The 19,172-nt window shown below is 35.1% G+C and overlaps 1 protein-coding gene across 7 annotated transcripts in view; it reads right to left on the minus strand.

Moving 5' to 3' along the window:
* Nucleotides 1-19,172, minus strand: part of GON4L (gon-4 like) — a 65,697-nt gene that overhangs the window by 41,238 nt on the left and 5,287 nt on the right. For 6 of the 7 annotated variants that reach the window (XR_012501320.1, XR_012501321.1, XM_074349533.1 and 3 more), the window contains 8 exons: nucleotides 16,194-16,385; nucleotides 9,759-9,952; nucleotides 8,844-8,918; nucleotides 8,615-8,665; nucleotides 5,808-5,858; nucleotides 5,398-5,493; nucleotides 4,383-4,502; nucleotides 3,586-3,756 (listed from right to left, as the gene is read on the minus strand). Coding sequence is in view for 5 of the 7 variants with exons in the window: in XM_074349533.1 (XP_074205634.1) it covers nucleotides 3,586-3,756; nucleotides 4,383-4,502; nucleotides 5,398-5,493; nucleotides 5,808-5,858; nucleotides 8,615-8,665; nucleotides 8,844-8,918; nucleotides 9,759-9,952; nucleotides 16,194-16,385 (950 nt within the window). In the remaining 2 variants the exon portion in view is untranslated. Of the gene's footprint in view, nucleotides 1-3,585; nucleotides 3,757-4,382; nucleotides 4,503-5,397; nucleotides 5,494-5,807; nucleotides 5,859-8,614; nucleotides 8,666-8,843; nucleotides 8,919-9,758; nucleotides 9,953-16,193; nucleotides 16,386-18,444; nucleotides 18,535-19,172 lie in introns of all 7 variants that reach the window. The other variant, XM_074349534.1, reaches the window with a different exon arrangement.

Below are 19,172 nucleotides of genomic sequence, written 5' to 3' on the forward strand. Positions count from 1 at the left end.
TTGCAATTATTTTCTCCTGTTTTGTGGGTTGTCTTTACTTTTCTGATATATCCTTTGAGACACAAAAGTTTTTAATTTTGATGAGGTCAAATTATTTATTTTTTCATCATTTGCACTTTTGGTATTATATCTAAGAAATCACTGCCTAATCAAAGGTCACAAGGATTTACTGTTTTCTTCCAAGAGTTCTATACTTTTAGCTCATACATTTAGATCAATGGTCTATTTTCAATTAATTTTCATGTGTGGTGTGAGCAAAGGGTCCAACTTTATACTTTTGCGTGTGGATTTCCAGTTGCACAGCACCATTTGTTGAAAGACTATTCTTTTCCCATTAATTGGTCTTGGCACACTTGTCAAAGATTAACTGACTACAGTTTAAAAGTTTATTTTTAGACTCTCAATTCTGTTCCATTGATCTGTATGTCTATTCTTATGCCAGTACCAGACTGTCTTGATTTCTGCAACTTTGTCATAAGTTTTGAAATCATTAAGTACAGACCTCCAACTTTGTTCTTTTTCAAGACTGTTTTGGTTATTCTGGGTCCCTTGCATTTCCATGTGAATTTCAGGATTAGCTTACAATTTCTGCAAAAAACAAAGCAGCTAGGACTTGGATAGGGATTGTGTTGAGTATGTAGATCAGTTTAGGAAGCTATCCCTAGACTACTGCAATAATATCTTAATAGATTTCTGTTTCCTCTCTTGCTCTCCTATAGTCAATTTCCCAAACCTTAACCAAAGGGACATTTTTTTTATTGAAGTGCAGTAGATTTACAATCTTAGTTTCAAAGCAATTCAGCTATACTTATACATACACATATATTTTTTCTTTTCAGATTTTTGCCATTACAGCTTATTACAAGAAATGGAATATAGTTCCCTTTGCTACACAGTAGGTCCTTGTTGTTTATCTATTTTATAGTACTATGTATCTATTAATCCCAAACTCCTAATTTACCAAAGGGACATTTTTAACATCAGTCAGAAAATAACACAAAAGATTTCCTAAATGTTAAAATAAAATTAAACTCTTTATAATGGTTTTCCCAAAACCCTCATGATCTAGCTCTTGCCTAGCTCTCTGACCTCATTCCTACTACTCTCTCCCATGATCCCTATACTTCGGCTAGTTTTTGTCCCTTGAACATGTCAAGACTGTTCCCATCTTAGGGACTTTGAATGTGCTGTTTCCTCAATATGTAATACTTTTTCCCCAGATTTTTTAGACACCTGGCTCCTTCTCATTCAGATCTCAGTTCAAATGTCATCTCTCTAAGGAGGACTTTTTGGAGCATCCTAGGTAGAGTACTCTCACAGGCACTACCTTATTTCCTTGTTTTTATTTAGTTTATAGCACTTACCACATGAAATTATTAATGTGTTCATGGTTCCTCTCTCTCCAGCAGACTATAAGCTCTAAGAAGAAAGACCCTCTCTGTCTTGTACACTGCTATTCCCCAAGTTCAATCATTCAGTATGTGTAGGAATAAATGGTAATATAGAACACTATTATACCCCAACACTATTATTCTTTCACTCCAAAGCAGGGTGATTAAATTAAATGGCCCTTTCATATCTGTTTTATTCAATATTCTGTTTTTAAAGCCTAGGACTGACATATTTTTCACTGACCTAGAAGACTGATGGGGAAAACCTGAACATTAAAAAGAACTGGCTAAATGATGGAATTTAGAAAGTCATCATTTGACAATGACTACAGTAAATAGCAATGACTGTTCCAATCAATAATAAGCAATAGATGCTAAAATTAGTGGGTGAAAAGATGTTTGGCCTCAAAGATACATACTAATTAATTTTAAAATGGAAAAGTAATAATTTTACAGTAAGGAAATCAAGCAGACACCACCATAACCATATGATCAAAATTAACATGACAGAAGCCATGTTCCTCATGATATGAAGCACTGAAAAGGACCCATCACTTCTGTGGTAAATCTGTTTATGGGGAAATATCAGAAAAATCAAAATTGAAAAACATTCTGTAAAATAATTGTTCTATATGGTTCAAAAATGTCAAGGTTATAAAAGACAAAGATTAAGAAACTGTTTTAGATTAAAAGAGACTAAGAAACAAGGTAACTAAATACAATATGTAAATCCTAGATTGTCTCTCAGGTCAGAAAACAAAATTTTTTTCTTTTGCTTTATGTAAATAACATTATTGGGAAAATTGGTAAAAACCAAATAAAAACTTTTTAAAATTGAAGTACAGTTTTAAAATTGAAGTACAGTTGATATACAATATTATAAAAGTTACAGGTGTACAATATAGTGAGTCACAATTTTTAAAGGTTATATTCCATTTAGAGTTACTATAAAATATTTGCTATACTCCTCTTGTGTCAGCTGTGGGTCTGTCATGCATGGCTTTTATTGCATTGAGGTATGTTCCTTCTATGCTCACTTTTGGGAGAGCTTTTATCAAAGATGGATGTTGAATTTTGTCAAAAGCTTTTTCTGCATCTACTCAGATGATCATATAGTTTTTACTCTTCAATTTGTTAATGTGGTATATTACACTGATTTAATATTGAAAAATCACTGCATCCTCACCCTGGGGTAAATCCCATTTGATCATGGTGTATGATCCTTTTAACGTATTGTTGGATTTGTTTTGTTAATATTTTGCTGAGGATTTTTGCATCTATGTTCATCAGTGATACTGGCCTGCAACTTTCTTTTTTGTGTGTGCTATCTTTGGTTTTTGGTATCAGGGTGATGCTGGCCTCACAGAATGAGTTCAGAAGTCTTCCTTCCTCTGTAATTTTTTGGAATAGTTTGAGAAGGACAGCTGTTAAGTCTTCTCTAAATGTTTGGTAGAAGCCATCTGATCCTGGACTTTTGTTTGTTGGGAGCTTTTAAATTAGTGATTCAATCTCATTACTGGTAATTGGTCTGTTCATATTTTCTGTTTCTTCATGATTCAGCCTTGGGAGATTGTACCTTTCTAAGAATTTGTCCATTTCTTCCAGGTTGTCCATTTTTTTTTACTGGCACATAGTTCTCTGAAGCAGTCTCTTATGATCTTTTATATTGCTGTGGTGTTGGTTGTAACTTCACCTTTTGGTACAATCAGTACCAAACTGACAAATTTAACCAACTGGTAAAATCCAAATAAGGACTTTATATAATATTACATATCCTCATTTTCATAACCAATGTCCTCAATTTGGGGAAATATACACTGAGGTATTTAGAGGAAAAAGAGCATCACGACTGTAACATACTTCAAAGTGATTCAGAAAAAAAAAAAAATATGTGTACAGAGAAAGAAAGGAGAGAATGATAAAGCAACCATAATACAAGTTAATATTTGAGGAATCTGGCTGAAAGCTGTACCTATGTTCCACATTTTAAAATGCTCTCTGTCACATACTTTATTCACTTCTTAGGACCTGCCACTGTCACATAAAATAGTACAAAATAGAGTACCAAGGACTAACAACTTCGTAATTCTTACTTATATCAGAATTTACCATCTTCCTTTCTCCTTCCCCAATCTGAGCAACAACCAAATTACTCCATTTGACTTTCTCAGTAATTTAGAATTATAATGTTTACCTGGAAAGAATCCATGCAGACCGGACTGGAAGCCAGCTCCTCATCTACCGCATGTAACTTCTCCATGAAAGTACTATCCTTGGTCTGCTTGGGCTTTGGGGGAGGCGGGGGCCCCATGGGCACTACCTCAGCACTGATGTGCCTGATGGCAGGTGTGGTGACTTTCTCAGCCTGATTAAAAGAGGCAATTATGTTAAAAAATGAAAGGGAGGGGAAAAAATGAGCGAGAAGAGAGAAGCAAGTCTATCATATGCTAGTGATGGGAAAAAATGAGCGAGAAGAGAGAAGCAAGTCTATCATATGCTAGTGATCTTCTCTTCCCATCTAGAAAGAGGCATATAAAAACAAAGGCACTGTTGACCACATTAATCTAATTAGGTTTTATCTTACTTCCAACAAAGCCAGGAAGACACTACTTAGGTTACCAAAAGTGGGAAATATAATATAAATGGCCTTAGAACGGTATTAGAAAACACATATGAAAAAGAGAAGCGTAGAAGAAAAGCAATTCTGTCATCACTCATATTTGGTCCCTTAATAAGAATTCAGAAATCTCTCGTCACTAAGTTACAGTATTCTCTCAACTGTTCACTAATTTAAGGGACTTTGAAATCAACTGGTTAGTTACAACCGGTCACAAATACCAGGAAGATAATGGCATGATTACTGATCTTCAATTATGTTTGACAAAGGGTGAGAGCTCAGAATCACCATAAATAAATTATCTATTTATACAGTTGAATAACCTACTTACACAGTTATCTCTACTTTACCTCTTTAGTATGCTGTAAATTTACCTCTGATAATATGCCACTCTCCTCATCTGTTTCAGTCATCTCAGAAGACTGCCTCAATCTGGATTTCTTGGCCCCACGTGGAGATGAAGCAGTGCTTTCAACATCACTTTCCAATAAACTCTATAAAACAAATCCAGTTCACTTTCACATCTATGCCCCTACCTCATTCCACTAAGTTTGAACTATCTCAAGAGAATGAATCACAAAACACCAATCACTGAATCGGTCAGAGTAAGAGAAAACAAAATTTAAATAAAAGCTTAATTTTCTAAAGGTGGGAACAGGGATCAGATCACTATCCTCATCAGCAGTGCAAACTCTGTAAAATTGTAAGGCACTAGTTTAAAATCATTTAACATCAAGTCAAAGAACACAGTAAGAAAGAGAATATTACATAGCTATGAAAATGAACAAACCACAGCTATAAGTAACACTATAAAGGAATCTCAAATGACTAACGTTGAACCAAAGAGGGGAAAAAAATCACACAAAAGCATACACTATGGTTCCACTTACACAAGGTTCAGAAACAGTAACAAAATTGAACTATAGTGTGTAGAGCTGCATATTTAGGTGGTATAATGATAAAGAGAGGCAAGGAAGTAATTACCAAGAAGTCAAGATAGTGGTTATCTACAGGGGAAGAGAAGTGATTGTGATTAGGAAGGGCATATAAGAGGAGTCTGGCAATGTTATCTTTAATGACTCTGAAGGAAGTTTCATGAGAATTAGCTTTATAATTATTTAAGCTGTATTTTTTATTTTTATTCTATGCACAGTTCTGCAAGTCATATGTATGTAAAATATTCATAAGATGTGAAAAAATTAAGGGAGCATGAAGAAGAGAAAACACCTCACATTCTTGGATTTATGCTAAGAAATGAGTAGAAAAAAGATCTGTGTTTCAAAGCTCTCTCTAGAACAGGCGACATTACTAAGGAAGCAAAGTACACTGTCATACTGAGTCAAATTTTTTCTATATTACCAACTAACACTCCCAGGGGTAACCACTGACCTCTTCAGCGGTCTCATCCTCCTCTTCATCATCTGGCTGGTACTCCTCATCGGAGGAATCGTCGTCTTCAAGGTGGATATCCACAAACTGAGGAGGCTACATAAGCACAATTACAGAAAGAAATGAAATGACAGAAAACACAAATCACACGTATTTGGAAAATAAGGGGAAGAAAGTAGAGCAGGAGAAAAAAGAAATCCTAAGAGCACAACAAACAGCTAAAGCAAATTATAAGAGGCAAGAGTTAAAAAGATCCCTAGCATGAGAGTCAAACCTAAGAGTAAAGGAATGAAAAAAAAACAAAGCTGGAATTAAAATGAAAACACAGGCCCCCAAAAAGTTAACAAATAGAAAGGTTTCAAAATGATGTCCTCCCAGAAAAGAGTAAGAATTACAGCTTCCAAGTTTACCTTAATTTCATTGGCCTTCTTAATTGGTGAAATATTCCATGTTGGAATTACCTGCCAACAAAGAATGAAAATAATTAACTTCTCTTAATTGAAATAGGCTATCTTCCATTTTTACTTCTTTACCATCACAAACAGCCATCAGACTGACATGTAGCTGCAGTGATCTAAGGGTACTGATTATCCCCAAGGACACACTCGCAAATATTTATCAGTGCCTGAGAGAAGAATTTCACTTCATTTCATCAGCATTTCTGCCTTAAACCTAGTTAGATTCTGTATTATCTGTAAATGGACAAAGTGTCTGTCTTGTCTACCTTATATCACAGTTTGGGTTCACATGGAATAATGAATGTGAAAAACTATTTGTAAACAACAATGGTACACAAATCTAAGATATTATAGGTGACAGGAGCCTTTTGCCGTCAGTATTTTTTTAATCAATTACTTAAATCCACCGTAAGTATGCCTCCAAAAACTCATCCATGAAAAATTCTGAGGGAAGGATTTAGAGGTGAAGTGCCAAGTTGTACACAACTCATCTTCAAACAGTACAGGAAAAAACAATAAATAGACATAGAGAGATATAAAGCAAATATGTCAAAATTTTGCAATTGTTAAATCTAGACAGAACCTAGATTCACTGTAAAATTCTTCCAACTTTTTGTGTGTTTTAAAACAATAGAGTTGACAGGGGAGAAGTTTTCTTGTTTGTTTTTTTGCTTTTTAAGAGACGCTAGCTTTTGGTTTATTTGAAAATAGAAAATGCATCGAGCCCCAAAGACCACACCCAATGTGGTCAGAGACAGCCGAAGAGCAGCCCTGGCAGGGTGATGAGGGGGAGAAGTTTTTAAAAGAATTCTTTAAAACCTCTTCCATACTCCTGACAAAATGCCATTAGAGTGTATAATTTCTTGACCATCTAATTATGAACCAATCAAAATCATCTTATGAACAAAATCCAGTAAGTCATTAGGTTCTGTTTCTATAAGAAGTCTGAGGCCCTCCACATCTCCTCAGCCCTGCCATGTTCTGGCTACTTACCTAGCTCTGTGTAGCCTGGCCCAAAATAGGGTAAAAGGAATGATATGATTCAGGGCCATAACCCTTTCATCTTTGTTTCTGACCCAATCAATGTCCTTACTATCAAATCCATCAGGAAGCAGTCAGTCTATTAAGCATTAAGAAGCAAGAGACCTGGACTCTAATCCTTGTTCTCCCACATAAACTACAGTCTGCGTTGTCCAACTTCTCTACAACTATATACATGGTTGGTAAACATAGTCCAGAGCCTGATTTGGATCTCCTTGGGGTTTTTTTAGAAACAATTATGGAATTAATGTTAATTATATTCTATATGTCAGGCTGACTTCACAGAACTTCTGTCTCACTGATGGCTGCTTTCATCATAGCTGCCACATGCTCATTTGTGATTACTTCCTGGAGAAAGATAAAATTTCATTTAACTAGAGTTAGTCAATGAGACCAAAAAAAAAAAAAAAAAATTACAGATGCAGCTGTCAAAAAAAACCAATGCACAGGGGAGCAGAATTTGCCACCCTAAAATATGTTTCTTTGGCATTAAAAAAAAAAGCCATTGTAAACTTAGGCTGCATCAAGGGGAGATACGGTATCTGGAACATTGAGAGGATAGCCTAAATTTAATCTGTACTAGTTAAACCACATCTGGATATGGATACACTTTTAAAAGGATATGGACAAACCAGAATCATATGGAAGAAAGAGATCATATTGGTGAAGGTACTCAAAGTCTTGTCATATGAAGACCAATAAAAATTGGGGGATACTCAGCATCAAAAAATGTTATGGGGGAGGGTATAGCTCAGTGGTAGAGTGCATGCTTAGCAAGCATGAGGTCCTAGATACAATCCCAGCACTTCCTTCTAAAAATAAATAAGTAAATAAACCTAATTACTTCCCCTCCCCAAAAAAAACCCAAATCAATCAATCAATCAATCAATCAATCAATCCTAATTACCTTCCCTCCCCCCAAAAAATATTATGAAAAGATATACTGGTTTTCCTCAACTAGAGGAAAGGTCATGCGGAAGAAGAACAGCCATGTCTTCCATAGGGCTGCAAGGAACAGAATCAGACAGACAAATACTACAATATGCATTTTAGGTCTACGGGCCAAATATTCCTTACTCTCAGAGACAGAATGGACTCCAGCAGGGCTGTCACCTGCCTTGTCACAGAAGGTAAGTACAAGCTGGACAAATGCTAGTTAAGCAGATATAACATGGTTCCCAGCGTCAAAGGGCCTGCTGTACCAGTATGCTTCAAAAGTCTTCAAGTGGTTTTCACATCTTAGTGTGCAAAAGAATGTACTGTTATGTTTTTAGCAATGCGCATTCCCTGGCCCTACCCACGGGTCCCGATTCCTAGGTTCGGGGTAAGCTCAAGCATGTGCATTTTTAATAAGCACTCCTGAAGGACCTCACACCAGGGGGATCTTGATGCAAGTGGTCCCTGGGACATAATTTGAAATATACTACTTTAAACACTCTGCCACATACCTCACAACATGAATAGAAAACCTGACCTCACTCATCGCTCTCAACTATTCCAAATGGTTATCTACCTAGCACTTCCAGAAAGCAAATAAAATAAAAATAAACTATGTTAATGATTTCATACATTTTGTCTCTACATGTCTACTTGTCTTTTACAAATATTTCTTCAAGGAGGCAAACCCAGATCGTGATAAATCTTCCCTATATTTTTTTTCCTGGAATTAGATATTATTTACAAAGCTAAACAAACAATAAAGAAAAAACAACACCCACCACTCCTTTTTCCACCACTTCCTTTAGTTTAGAGCGTGTCATTTTGGGCTCCTAAGAGGGAAATATCAGAAGAAAACAGTCAATAAAAATATCGAGTGATTCTTGGGTTTTGCGATGCTAACCTTGCCCCCAACTGTCAAATTATTTACAAACTCCCAAGTGATCCCGCACACTTAGCCAGTTTCAGACAGCTCTGTTTCATGACATTAAAATAACAATAACTACTCACAAACATGGGCATATCTTCTGTCTCGCTGATGGCTGCTTTCATCATAGCTACCACGTGTTCATTTGTAATTACTTCCTAGAGAAAGATGAAATTTCAATTAATCCAACAAAGATGCATCACCTAGATAATACCCATCTTTCTCTAATCCTTGTAGACTTATGTAGAGGATAAATGAGAGCTAGATACTCATATGGCTTCAGATTAGGGTAAAGCAAGGCAACTGAAAGCAAAGAAGCTTCTTTGCTTTCAGTTGGAGAGAAGTACACAGCTTCAACCAATGTAGCAGCAAACAGACCAACCTTATTGGTGGCTACTAAGAACAGGAATGGCTCACATAAAAAGAGATTCTTAAGCAAAACGGTAATAAACAATAAAGCCTTTATAAACAGCCGCATTGCTACATATCAAAGAATATGTGCAAAGTAGTGTAAGCTGTTAAGTGCACATCTTTTCAGACACATCAGCCCACAAAAGAGAAAATCCACAACAAACATTATCATCTTCAAATCTTCTAAACAATACAATAAACAATCAAATCAGTGGAAGGAAGCAGAGTAACAGTTTATCTTCCCAATTAAGCTCTTTACCATGTTTTCAGATTTCAAACTTGTGCTGAGTTTAAAGAGAAAGCTGTCTTAAAATGTTAAGTATTTTGCCACAGGTAACTCACAAAATTAGTAATTCATACATCAAGAGTCAAGAATTTCCTAAGGGGGAGGGAATAGCTTAGTGGTAGAGCGCATGCTTAGCATGCATGAGTTAGCATGCATGAGGTCCTGGGTTCAATCCCCAATACCTCCTCTAAAAATAAAGAAATAAATCTAATTACCTCTCCCCTCCAAAAAAAGAATTTCCTGAATATTGGAAATGGAAAAAGTTCCATTCCAATTACACGGCTGCCCCAGCCTTACTCACATGAAGGATGTTTCGCACGTTGACTGCTGTTAGGTTGTGCTGCTTGGCCCCGTCCTCTAAGGTGCGGTCAAGCACGTCATCCAGCTTCAGGTCACAAGCCAAAGTGCCTTCTTCCTGACCCCGTCCATCTCTTTTCCTCTTGGTACCCTTTTTCTTTTTCCGTCTTTTCTCATTTTCTTCACTGTCTTGCTCTTCTGCAAATAAACCGAGAACATCACCAGAATCTGCACAAGCAACTGTTCCCGGAACTTAACCCAAAAAGCCAACAGTGAAAGAAAAACAAGTTGCCAGCTATCTGGCCCTGGAAGTCAAAGAAGACTCTGATATGACAGTGGTAGTAATGGTGGATGTGGTACCATTGTCAGAGTAGTAACACCTAACATCACTGAATATTCATTTTATGTCAGGCATTCCTCTATACGCTTTATAAATATTAATTCACCTACTCCTCATAACAACCCTATGAGGTAGGGACTATTATTTTTCCCACTGAACAAAGGAAGAAAATGAGGCAGAAAGATTAAGAAACTTGCCCAAGAGCTAGTAATGACAGAGCCATGTTTGGAAGCCACACACTCTAGCTCTAGAACCTGCTGTCTTACTTATTACTCTACACTGCCCAGATAATACATCAGAAACCCTGGGTCTGTGTCCCAGATTGACAAATTAACTGGGTAACCTTGGCAATAGAATCTTATTTTTTTCTTTGTAAAATACGAATACCTGCCCATCAGGGATGTCATGCAGATTAAGTAAAATAATATATATCAAAATGCTTTACAACCAGTATTATACAAACATAATTTATCATTATTATTAGACTATTCAGTCTAGAAAAGAGAAAAACAAGGGGCAAGCCAATAAAAATCCACTCTGAACCATACAAAAAAGGGGGGGCAGGGGAATGAAGTACCTCTATTCTACAAGAAAGGAGCACAGATATAACCAGACAAAAGGAAAAGCTTCTTAATTATAAGAATCTGGTAAGTCTTGAAGTAGATTATCATGCAACACCAAAATGAAGTTCTCATCTCTGACACTATTTGGTCTGCTATTGTCTGAAAACAAAGGATTAGAGAAGATTAACATCACAATGACCTTGGTTTAAAAAGACTTTATGACTTTCAACGTGCAGCCTGGCAGCATTTACTCAATGAAAAATTATTAGTAACTTTAAACAATTGCTTTTGCACTTGTGAACATATATCAAGAATTTGGTAAGTGTTTACAATTTTCAATCTAATAATTCTCCTTCTTAAGGAAATAAGTAGACATGTAAAGACCAATAACCAAGTTATTCATTTCAATATTAGTTTTTCTATTTTAACTGAAGTATAGTCGGTTCACAATGCATTAATTTCTGGTGTGTAGCATAGTGACTCAGTTATACATACATATTCCTTTTCATATTCTTTTTCATTATAGCCTACCATAAGGAACATTATTTTAGCAAAAATATGGAAAACACCTAAATGTCTATCAAAAGAAGAAAAACACACAATCTAAAAGGTACAAGTTATGTTTTATTTAGGGACCTTACTGAGGACTATAAGCTGGGAGACAGCCTCTCAGATAGTTCTGAGGAACTGCTCCGAAGAGGTAAGGGAGAAGCCAGGATATACAGAAGTTTTTGATGAAAAAAAAAAAAAAGATCAGTGCAAATCACAAAAAAAATAGACATCTCAAGTTAATAATTTTAGTGCTTTTCTATGCATGGGAAGATGCAAGAGTCTGGGCTCACTGAAATTATTCCTCAGTTAATCATCTTAACTATCTAGGGCCAGTATCCTATTTTTCTCCATCCTGAATTCCCCTCAGGGCACACACACCAGAGGAGTCTACGTGGCTGATGGCTTGATGGCTACCAACATTCATTGTTTACTGGAATGGCAGGCAATATCTGCTGTTTACTGAAAGGGCAGGCAACACTTTTGTCCACGTGGCCAATATGAAAGAATGGTTAAGTGAACACTAGTACATCCACACACTGGACTGTAACTGAGCCATTAAAAATTGTCTTTTTACAGGGGTGGATATAGCTCAATGCCAGAGTGTGTGCTTAGCATGCAGGAAGTCCTGGGTTCAATCCCCAGTACTTCCATTAAAAAAAAAAAGAAAACAAGTCAAAGACCTATCAATAAAGGCGAATTAAACTACAGAACATATATACAATGGAATGGGGGAAAATGTATTAAGAAAATGAAAAATAAAGCTATGAACATGTATAACTTTAAAAACTTAAGGCAATTTATTTAAGCAATTTGAGAGGGACAAATTAAAAATGTCTACAAAGAGTTTCTAAAGATATAGAAAAATGTTTGATAATGATTTTTAAGGAAAAAAAGGCAGAATTCAAACATACACATTTTACATTTATGGAACCTAAACAAAAATGTGCTGCCTTGAAGTATATCCCAACAAAGTGATAGATGTAAAAGAAATATAAAACTCTAAAAAGTATCAGAAATTGATACAACATTGTAAACTGACTATATTTCTATATATATATATATATATATCCACAAAAAAACTCTAAGAAGTATCCAAAAAGAGATAAGGCCCTTTACTAATGGTCATTTGAGAAAGCAGCAAAAGGAGAATTACATAGCATAATACGTAACAAAGCTTTCTAAAAACCTTTGTATACATATCTTTTCCCGAAGTCTCTCTTCTCACCTCATTTACCCCTTTTCTCCATAAACTCCAAAACTCTTCTCTCTCTTCACCACTCTTGACTCTTCTCTTCACTCCTCCCTTCCCTCTTACATCCTTTCTCATGTAGAGCAATTTAGACAGTTCTTGGCTTCTGCCATTCACCTTTCCTTCCTCATCTTATCAGCACTTTAACAATGACCTGGTCCTTGCAGAGCAAGAAAAGGATTTCTGACACCTGAGGAAGTTCAGATTGAACATTATATTCAAATCCTATCATATGGTTAGTAACACTGTTAATTCCAAAACTGACCCTGGGGGGAAAAAAGTTCGAAAGACACAAGTTAAAACTATTAATATCATACTAGAAATAAAAAAGATTGTTATTAATTAAAAATTAACCTAAATAAATAAATAAAATCTTTACAAAATTTAGACCTATAAAAAGTAACCAAAATTCATAGAAATGAAGGCCAAAAAAGGAAATTTACAATGGAAGCAGCTAAAATTCATGAAGTTTTATACAGATAGTTGATAAGGAATCAAATTGTCTTCTAAAACAGTGCTTTTCAAACTATCTGGGGCAAAAAACTAGTTTTGTTTTTGACCAATCCATTATAGACTCATATTTCTATAAAATAAGAATATAGCCATAATGTCAAATGTTACAACATTTTTAAAGTTTTACTCTCAGTTTCCCTGAATTATTTTGTTTCAAATCAGGAACAAACAGTTCTCAAACCAGCACTGGTTCTCAGGCCACACTCTCAGTAACACTGCTTTAAAATATACACTGAAAAACTTCAAAACAAATACAATAAAGACAAATACAAAAAATAAGAGAATTGTAAAGAAAACTTATAAAATTAAAATGGGGGGTGGGAAGGGACAGACTGGGATTTCAAAATGTAGAATAGAAAAACAAGATTGTACTCTGTAGCACAGGGAAGTATATACAGGATCTTGTGGCAGCTCACAGAGAAAGAGAATGTGACAATGAATGTATGTATGCTCATGTATAACTGAAAAATTGTGCTCTACACTGGAATTTGACACAACATTGTAAAATGACTATAACTCAATAAAAAAAATGTTAAAAAATGGAAATAACAAAATTCACTGCAGAAAGTATCTTTTTCTGGAAAAATTATCAGAGGTAGCATAATTCCCATTTAGAATGGCTATCTTATAAACAAAGAATCAAAGTAATCACTGTGAGGTTAAATCATCCCATCTAATTACATCCCCTGAAATCATATCACACATATTTCTCTTCTGATTTCTAATTTTACTGCTAAGCTTATTAGGGAATGTGTGTTATAAAGAAAATCTAACACATTCTAATACACTGCACAGACAATGCAGAAAAGAACAGATAATTTTGAACTATTTCTTTCTCTGTTTTAGAATTAATCCTTCATCTTACTTTTAAAATATTGGGATACCACTGATCCTAAGAATTCTAAAGAGATAAAATTAAAATATTAAAAAAAGGAAAGCACTCTATAAAAATCAGGCTAAAATAGATAAGAAAATTTAATTTTTCCTTCCATGATTAAGATAGGAGGTAGCTAAGATACTCGCTGAGAAGTAGACTTAATGATTTAAGCACTAAATTAAAAGTAAAATATACTGTAAATGTACTATAAAGTGGATGATGTCAGTAAAGATATAGGTGGGTTCTCTAATATCTAAATCACCAAAGTTGCTTTGATGTATGAAAACAGTTGCTTAACAGCCCTATCAAAAACACACGAAGGACTTCTGGATCTGGCCACCGCAATGCATTTTTTATCAGATGAAACCTTTCTTCTTGTGACTGTGAAACTATACAAAACTATAAAACTACATAAAAGCAGAATAAAATATATACAACAGTTTGAAAGCACTGGAGAACCACCTCTACAGAAGTGATAAGGAGCTGTGATCTTTCAGAAAAGCGAAGCACATAAGGAGAATCCAAGCTGAAAGCATCATTTTTTCTTGACTAAGAAGCCAGAGATTTGGAGCTACCAAAGCAGCTGAGATTGGGGGAAAAATTCTGCAGAGGAGGAAACAAAGGGAAAATGAGCCACAGAAGTCTCTGTTCAAACTCCTCTTACGACTATGGTAAAAACTTTTTTTTTTTAAAACCTCGAGCAGGGAGTCATGAGGTCTGCTGTGAATTGGGAGGGGCAGGAGAAAATGTCAAACATGAGTTTTATATCTCTTGCCATGGTTTTTTCTTTTTTTTTTTTTAATTTAAGTGTAGTTGATTTACAATGTTAGTTTCAGGTATATATGCAACATACATATATAGTTTTTCTTTTCAGATTCTTTTCCATTATATGTTATTACAAGAAATTGAATATAGGTCCCTGTGTTATACAATAGGTCCTTGTTCTTATATCTATTTTATATATAGTAATGTGCATCTGTTAATCCCAAACTCCTCATTTATCCCTCCCTCACCCTTTCCCCTTTGATAACCGTAGTTTGTTTTCATAGTCCGTGAAGGACTATGGTTAACCCTTAAGCTGTGCATGCATAGGACAAAACTCTAAGAAACCCAGCAGGAGAGAGTCACGAGGGAGATCAAATGTAGAAATTTCTCACTCCACAGCAGTGGGAAGACAAAGGTAGTTCAAGTCGTGGAAAGGAGGCAAAGTCTTCATTAACAGCACAGCTTTTTTAGTAGTGTTGAAACCCAAGAGGAACCACTCACTAGAAATATAGGCCACAATCCAGAAGTAAATAGAAAGCTGAAAGAAACTAGCCTTAATATAGCATAAAACCAAAGCTTGGCAGAATTTAAGTGATCCCTCAAAATTATCTGCCTGCCAGAAGAAAACATAAACCTTTTCAGAGGAAGATAACAATACCAAAGCCTCTAGAATTTTTCATCCACAATGTCCAACATCCAACGTCCTAGGTTCAGTCCCTAGTACCTTCTCTAAAAAATAAATAAACCTAATTACCTCCCCTCCAAAAAAAAAAAAGAGAGAGAGAGTCATAATGTCCAACATCCAATGAAAAATTAAAGCATGGGGGGGAGGGTATAGCTCAGGTAGTAGAGTGCATGCTTAGCATGCACCAGGTCCTGGTTTCATTCCCCAGTATCTCCTCTAAAAATAAATAAATAAACCTAATTATCTCCCCCCCACAAAAAAATTTAAAAATTAAAAGTTAAAAATAATAATAAAAAGAAGTGTTTATTCACTTGCCTGTGTTAAATTTCAAAATAAAAACGTATTTCAAAGAAAATTAAGGGAGGCCTAATCCTATGACCTGGCAATTCCACCCAACAAAAACTAAGCACATATGTTCACCAAGAGATCTACAGTAGAATGTTCACAGAATCCTACAACTGCAAACCATCCAAATGCTCAGTAAGAGCTGAATGAAAAAAGAAAATGTAGAATATTCAAACATAATACTATATATCAATGAAAATGAACAGTCTACAAGTACATGCAACAATGTAGACCAATTTCATAAACATAATGTTGATCAGGAAAAGGCAATCTCAAAACATACATACATACGATTCCATTCACAGAAACTACAAAACAGGTGAACTAACCTATGCTGCTAGAAGTCAGGATAGTGACTACGCATGGGTGGAGTGTTGGTATTTCTGGGTTCTGGTAATAATCTGTTTCTTGATCTGGTTGCTGGTAACATGGGTGTAATTCAATCTTTGAAAATTCAGTGAAATTGGATATCTTGGGATATGTGCAGTTTTCTGCACATTACACTTCAATAAAGAGGAGGTTTTTTAGGTTTAAAGAAAAGAAAGCCTACCCATTGGAATAAAGAGTCCACCATCCTCTGTCTCTTCCTCAGTTTGGTGAGCTAGAGTCCTGAGGGGCTTTTCTTGATGAGACGCAAGGACATCTGGCTGGGATGATTTCCTAGGCTGGGCTGCTGGTTTTGTAGAGTGGCTGCCTGATGACAGTGAAGGCATCTCCCCTTCAGAATGCATTTGAGGTTTTCCTGAAAGAACCACAAATATTGCTCCACACTCTGTCCATTCTCAATTATACTCCGTTGTAAAAATTAGTATCTTGTTACAAAGTACTTTTTAGTTAGATAACTTCATTAATGATGCATATTTTACACAGGTATTCTTCTCTTTTAAAGACACTGTCCTAAGAAAAATACTGTAATCAAAGCTCAGGTCCAATTTACTCATCTGTAATGTCAGGGAAATGAACTAGGTAATTGCTAAGGTCTTTCTAGTTCTAATATGCTTTGAGTTATGCATTTTTTGCTATGGAAAAATCGTATCCATAATTGTAGGGGGGGTTATATTCCTGATTACTGAGGGATATTTTATAGATGACCAATGACATCACATTTAATCAACTATAAATGATATATATTACAAAATGTCCTGAACTTCTGACTCTGCAAATCAATTCTACAGAGCACTAGAGTAAAAATTACCATAAAACTATAAGTATATGGTTCTATAGTTCATTAGACAACTTTCTCCTTTCTCATCTCAACTCTTAATGAGTGCTATCTTTCTTTTATGTAGGGGGGCATTAAAAAGACAAAGAAACATTCATGTAATATTATCAAAAGTAAACATTAGAATCAAGTTGTCACAGGAAAAATACATATAGGCTTGTTTATACACAGAATAGATAAAGAGTAAATGCAAGGAATTGTTAAATAGTGATTGCTTCTGAGAAGAGAACTTGGGGAACAAGAGGACAAAGTAAAAAGATGCCTAACTTCCACTGTTTACTTTCTGTATTTAGGGATTTCCATGTTTGTGTATTACAGTCAAAAAAATTTTTTTCAAAAAGAGATCAAGTTATTTGTTCCTGAGCTCTTTTCAAAATAGATAGCCTTTATACTTTTTTGGACTGCTATTTAATCAGCATTAGCCAATTCAACTGGCATATAAATAAGATTTTAAATTGGAGGACCCTCCCCACCTCAACAAAGGAAAAAAGCCTTTATTTTCAACTAAAGTATGAATCAATCTTTAAATGTATTTACCCTCAATCTTACTTCTTTTACTTCTGGAGCCCACGATTACTTCACAATGTCAAAAGGTGATAGGCTTTGGCTTTAATAGGGACTGTAATAGGGACTGTTCAACAAAGAATTAAATCCTAAATCCATCAAATCAAAAGTTCCTCCCAGGCAAATTTCTTATAAGAGGGAGGAACATCAAACAATAGCACAGCAGAGCTTCCTCATTTAATCAACAATCTTTAATAGTTTTTAGAATTAATGTCTAACATTTAAAAGCTGAACTGACACAAACGATTTTTCTAAACAAACATATCTAAGCAAAATACAGAAGGTCAGTTTGGAAGGCAGAGTTTCCATTGATACTTTTACTACCTAAAACATTTGGAACTACTCCAAAAAGTTTCTCTATATAGAGAAAATATTATTTTTCTTTGCATCCTTTTCTTTCTCTGACCCCATCACATTGCTTCTCCATTTAATTCCCCTCTCACAGAACCCCTTAGGATCCCACTCTTCCTTTCCTCTATCAATGTGCTAAATGCGAAAGGCTTTCGAAAGAGAAGTCAAGAAAGGTAAGAGATGGAGAAGGAAAAGCCTTATTCAGAGCTTATCTGTTACTTGTTTACTGCCAGCCTAAGAACTATTCACTGATAAAATGAAAATAATTAGCTGAGAACTATAAAAACTAACTAATTATAAGCTAAAATCTGCCTAAGTTAATCATTTTTAAAAAGCAAAGAAAGGAAAAAAAGGCCTAATTAGAAATTAGGGTATGTAAATCAATTTTAAAAGAATAATTAAAACTCTGAGAATAAACACCAACACAGAGAAAGGTTTAATCATTAGCACCTACAGTCTAGAAATATGATTTAACAGTGTATATCTATTGAAACACAATGCGGATACTTTTAAATGACCCAGATGTTTTTTTCTGGTCCCCGCTCCCATATAATCATAATCAAAAGACTAAAATGTTACTTAAAAAAAAAGTAACAAAAAGAATATGCACTAAATTATAAAAGTAATTACTCTCAGTAATAAGATTATGGGTGATTTTATTTACTTCTTTCAACTTTTCAATATTTTCCAAAATACACATATATGAATTTTCAATATTCCTTCTTTCTTCCTTTCTGCTTTTCATGTTACATTTCTGTGTGGCAAAAAAAAAGAAAAGTTACTTGGGGGATAGACACTCATAATGTATTTCTTTTACTGGCATTACTTGAATATTCAGCTAATTGAAGAACGAGGTAGAATAAACTTTCAATTATCCAGTTTAATGAGGGGTAGTAGTATCACAGATAATTCTAAAAAATAAATATTTACTTTATTTATCTACACTTGGATATTTGTAAATTGACTATTAAAAATATCTCCAGATTCCACTCCTCAATAGCTGAGTGACTTTGAACCCCTACTTAACTATACATTCTTTCTCTAGCACTTTTAATCCTGCATTTTCCTCCAGTTCCTCCTGTCTTCATGTCACAAATACAATCGAGCTTAAAGAAAAAAAATTCAGTAATCTTGCTGCCCCTCTAGCTATTTCCCATTCTCCCACTGCACAAATTATCACTGGTGCTTTCATCCCTCCCTCGGTAATTCCATCATTTGATTTCCTTTTCCCCAAAAAACTCTAAGTCTATTCCTGATCAACAACCTTCAAATGTAATCTTTTCTCAGGCATCATTATATCTCCTTTGTCACTAAATTTTCAATAAAAGACCTATTCTTCAAACTGTCCTTCCTCCTTGATGTTCACTATCGCTTCTCCAGTTTCTCCTTGTC

The sequence above is a fragment of the Camelus bactrianus genome, chromosome 21, assembly GCF_048773025.1.
Source record: "Camelus bactrianus isolate YW-2024 breed Bactrian camel chromosome 21, ASM4877302v1, whole genome shotgun sequence".
Lineage (NCBI taxonomy): Eukaryota > Metazoa > Chordata > Mammalia > Artiodactyla > Camelidae > Camelus > Camelus bactrianus.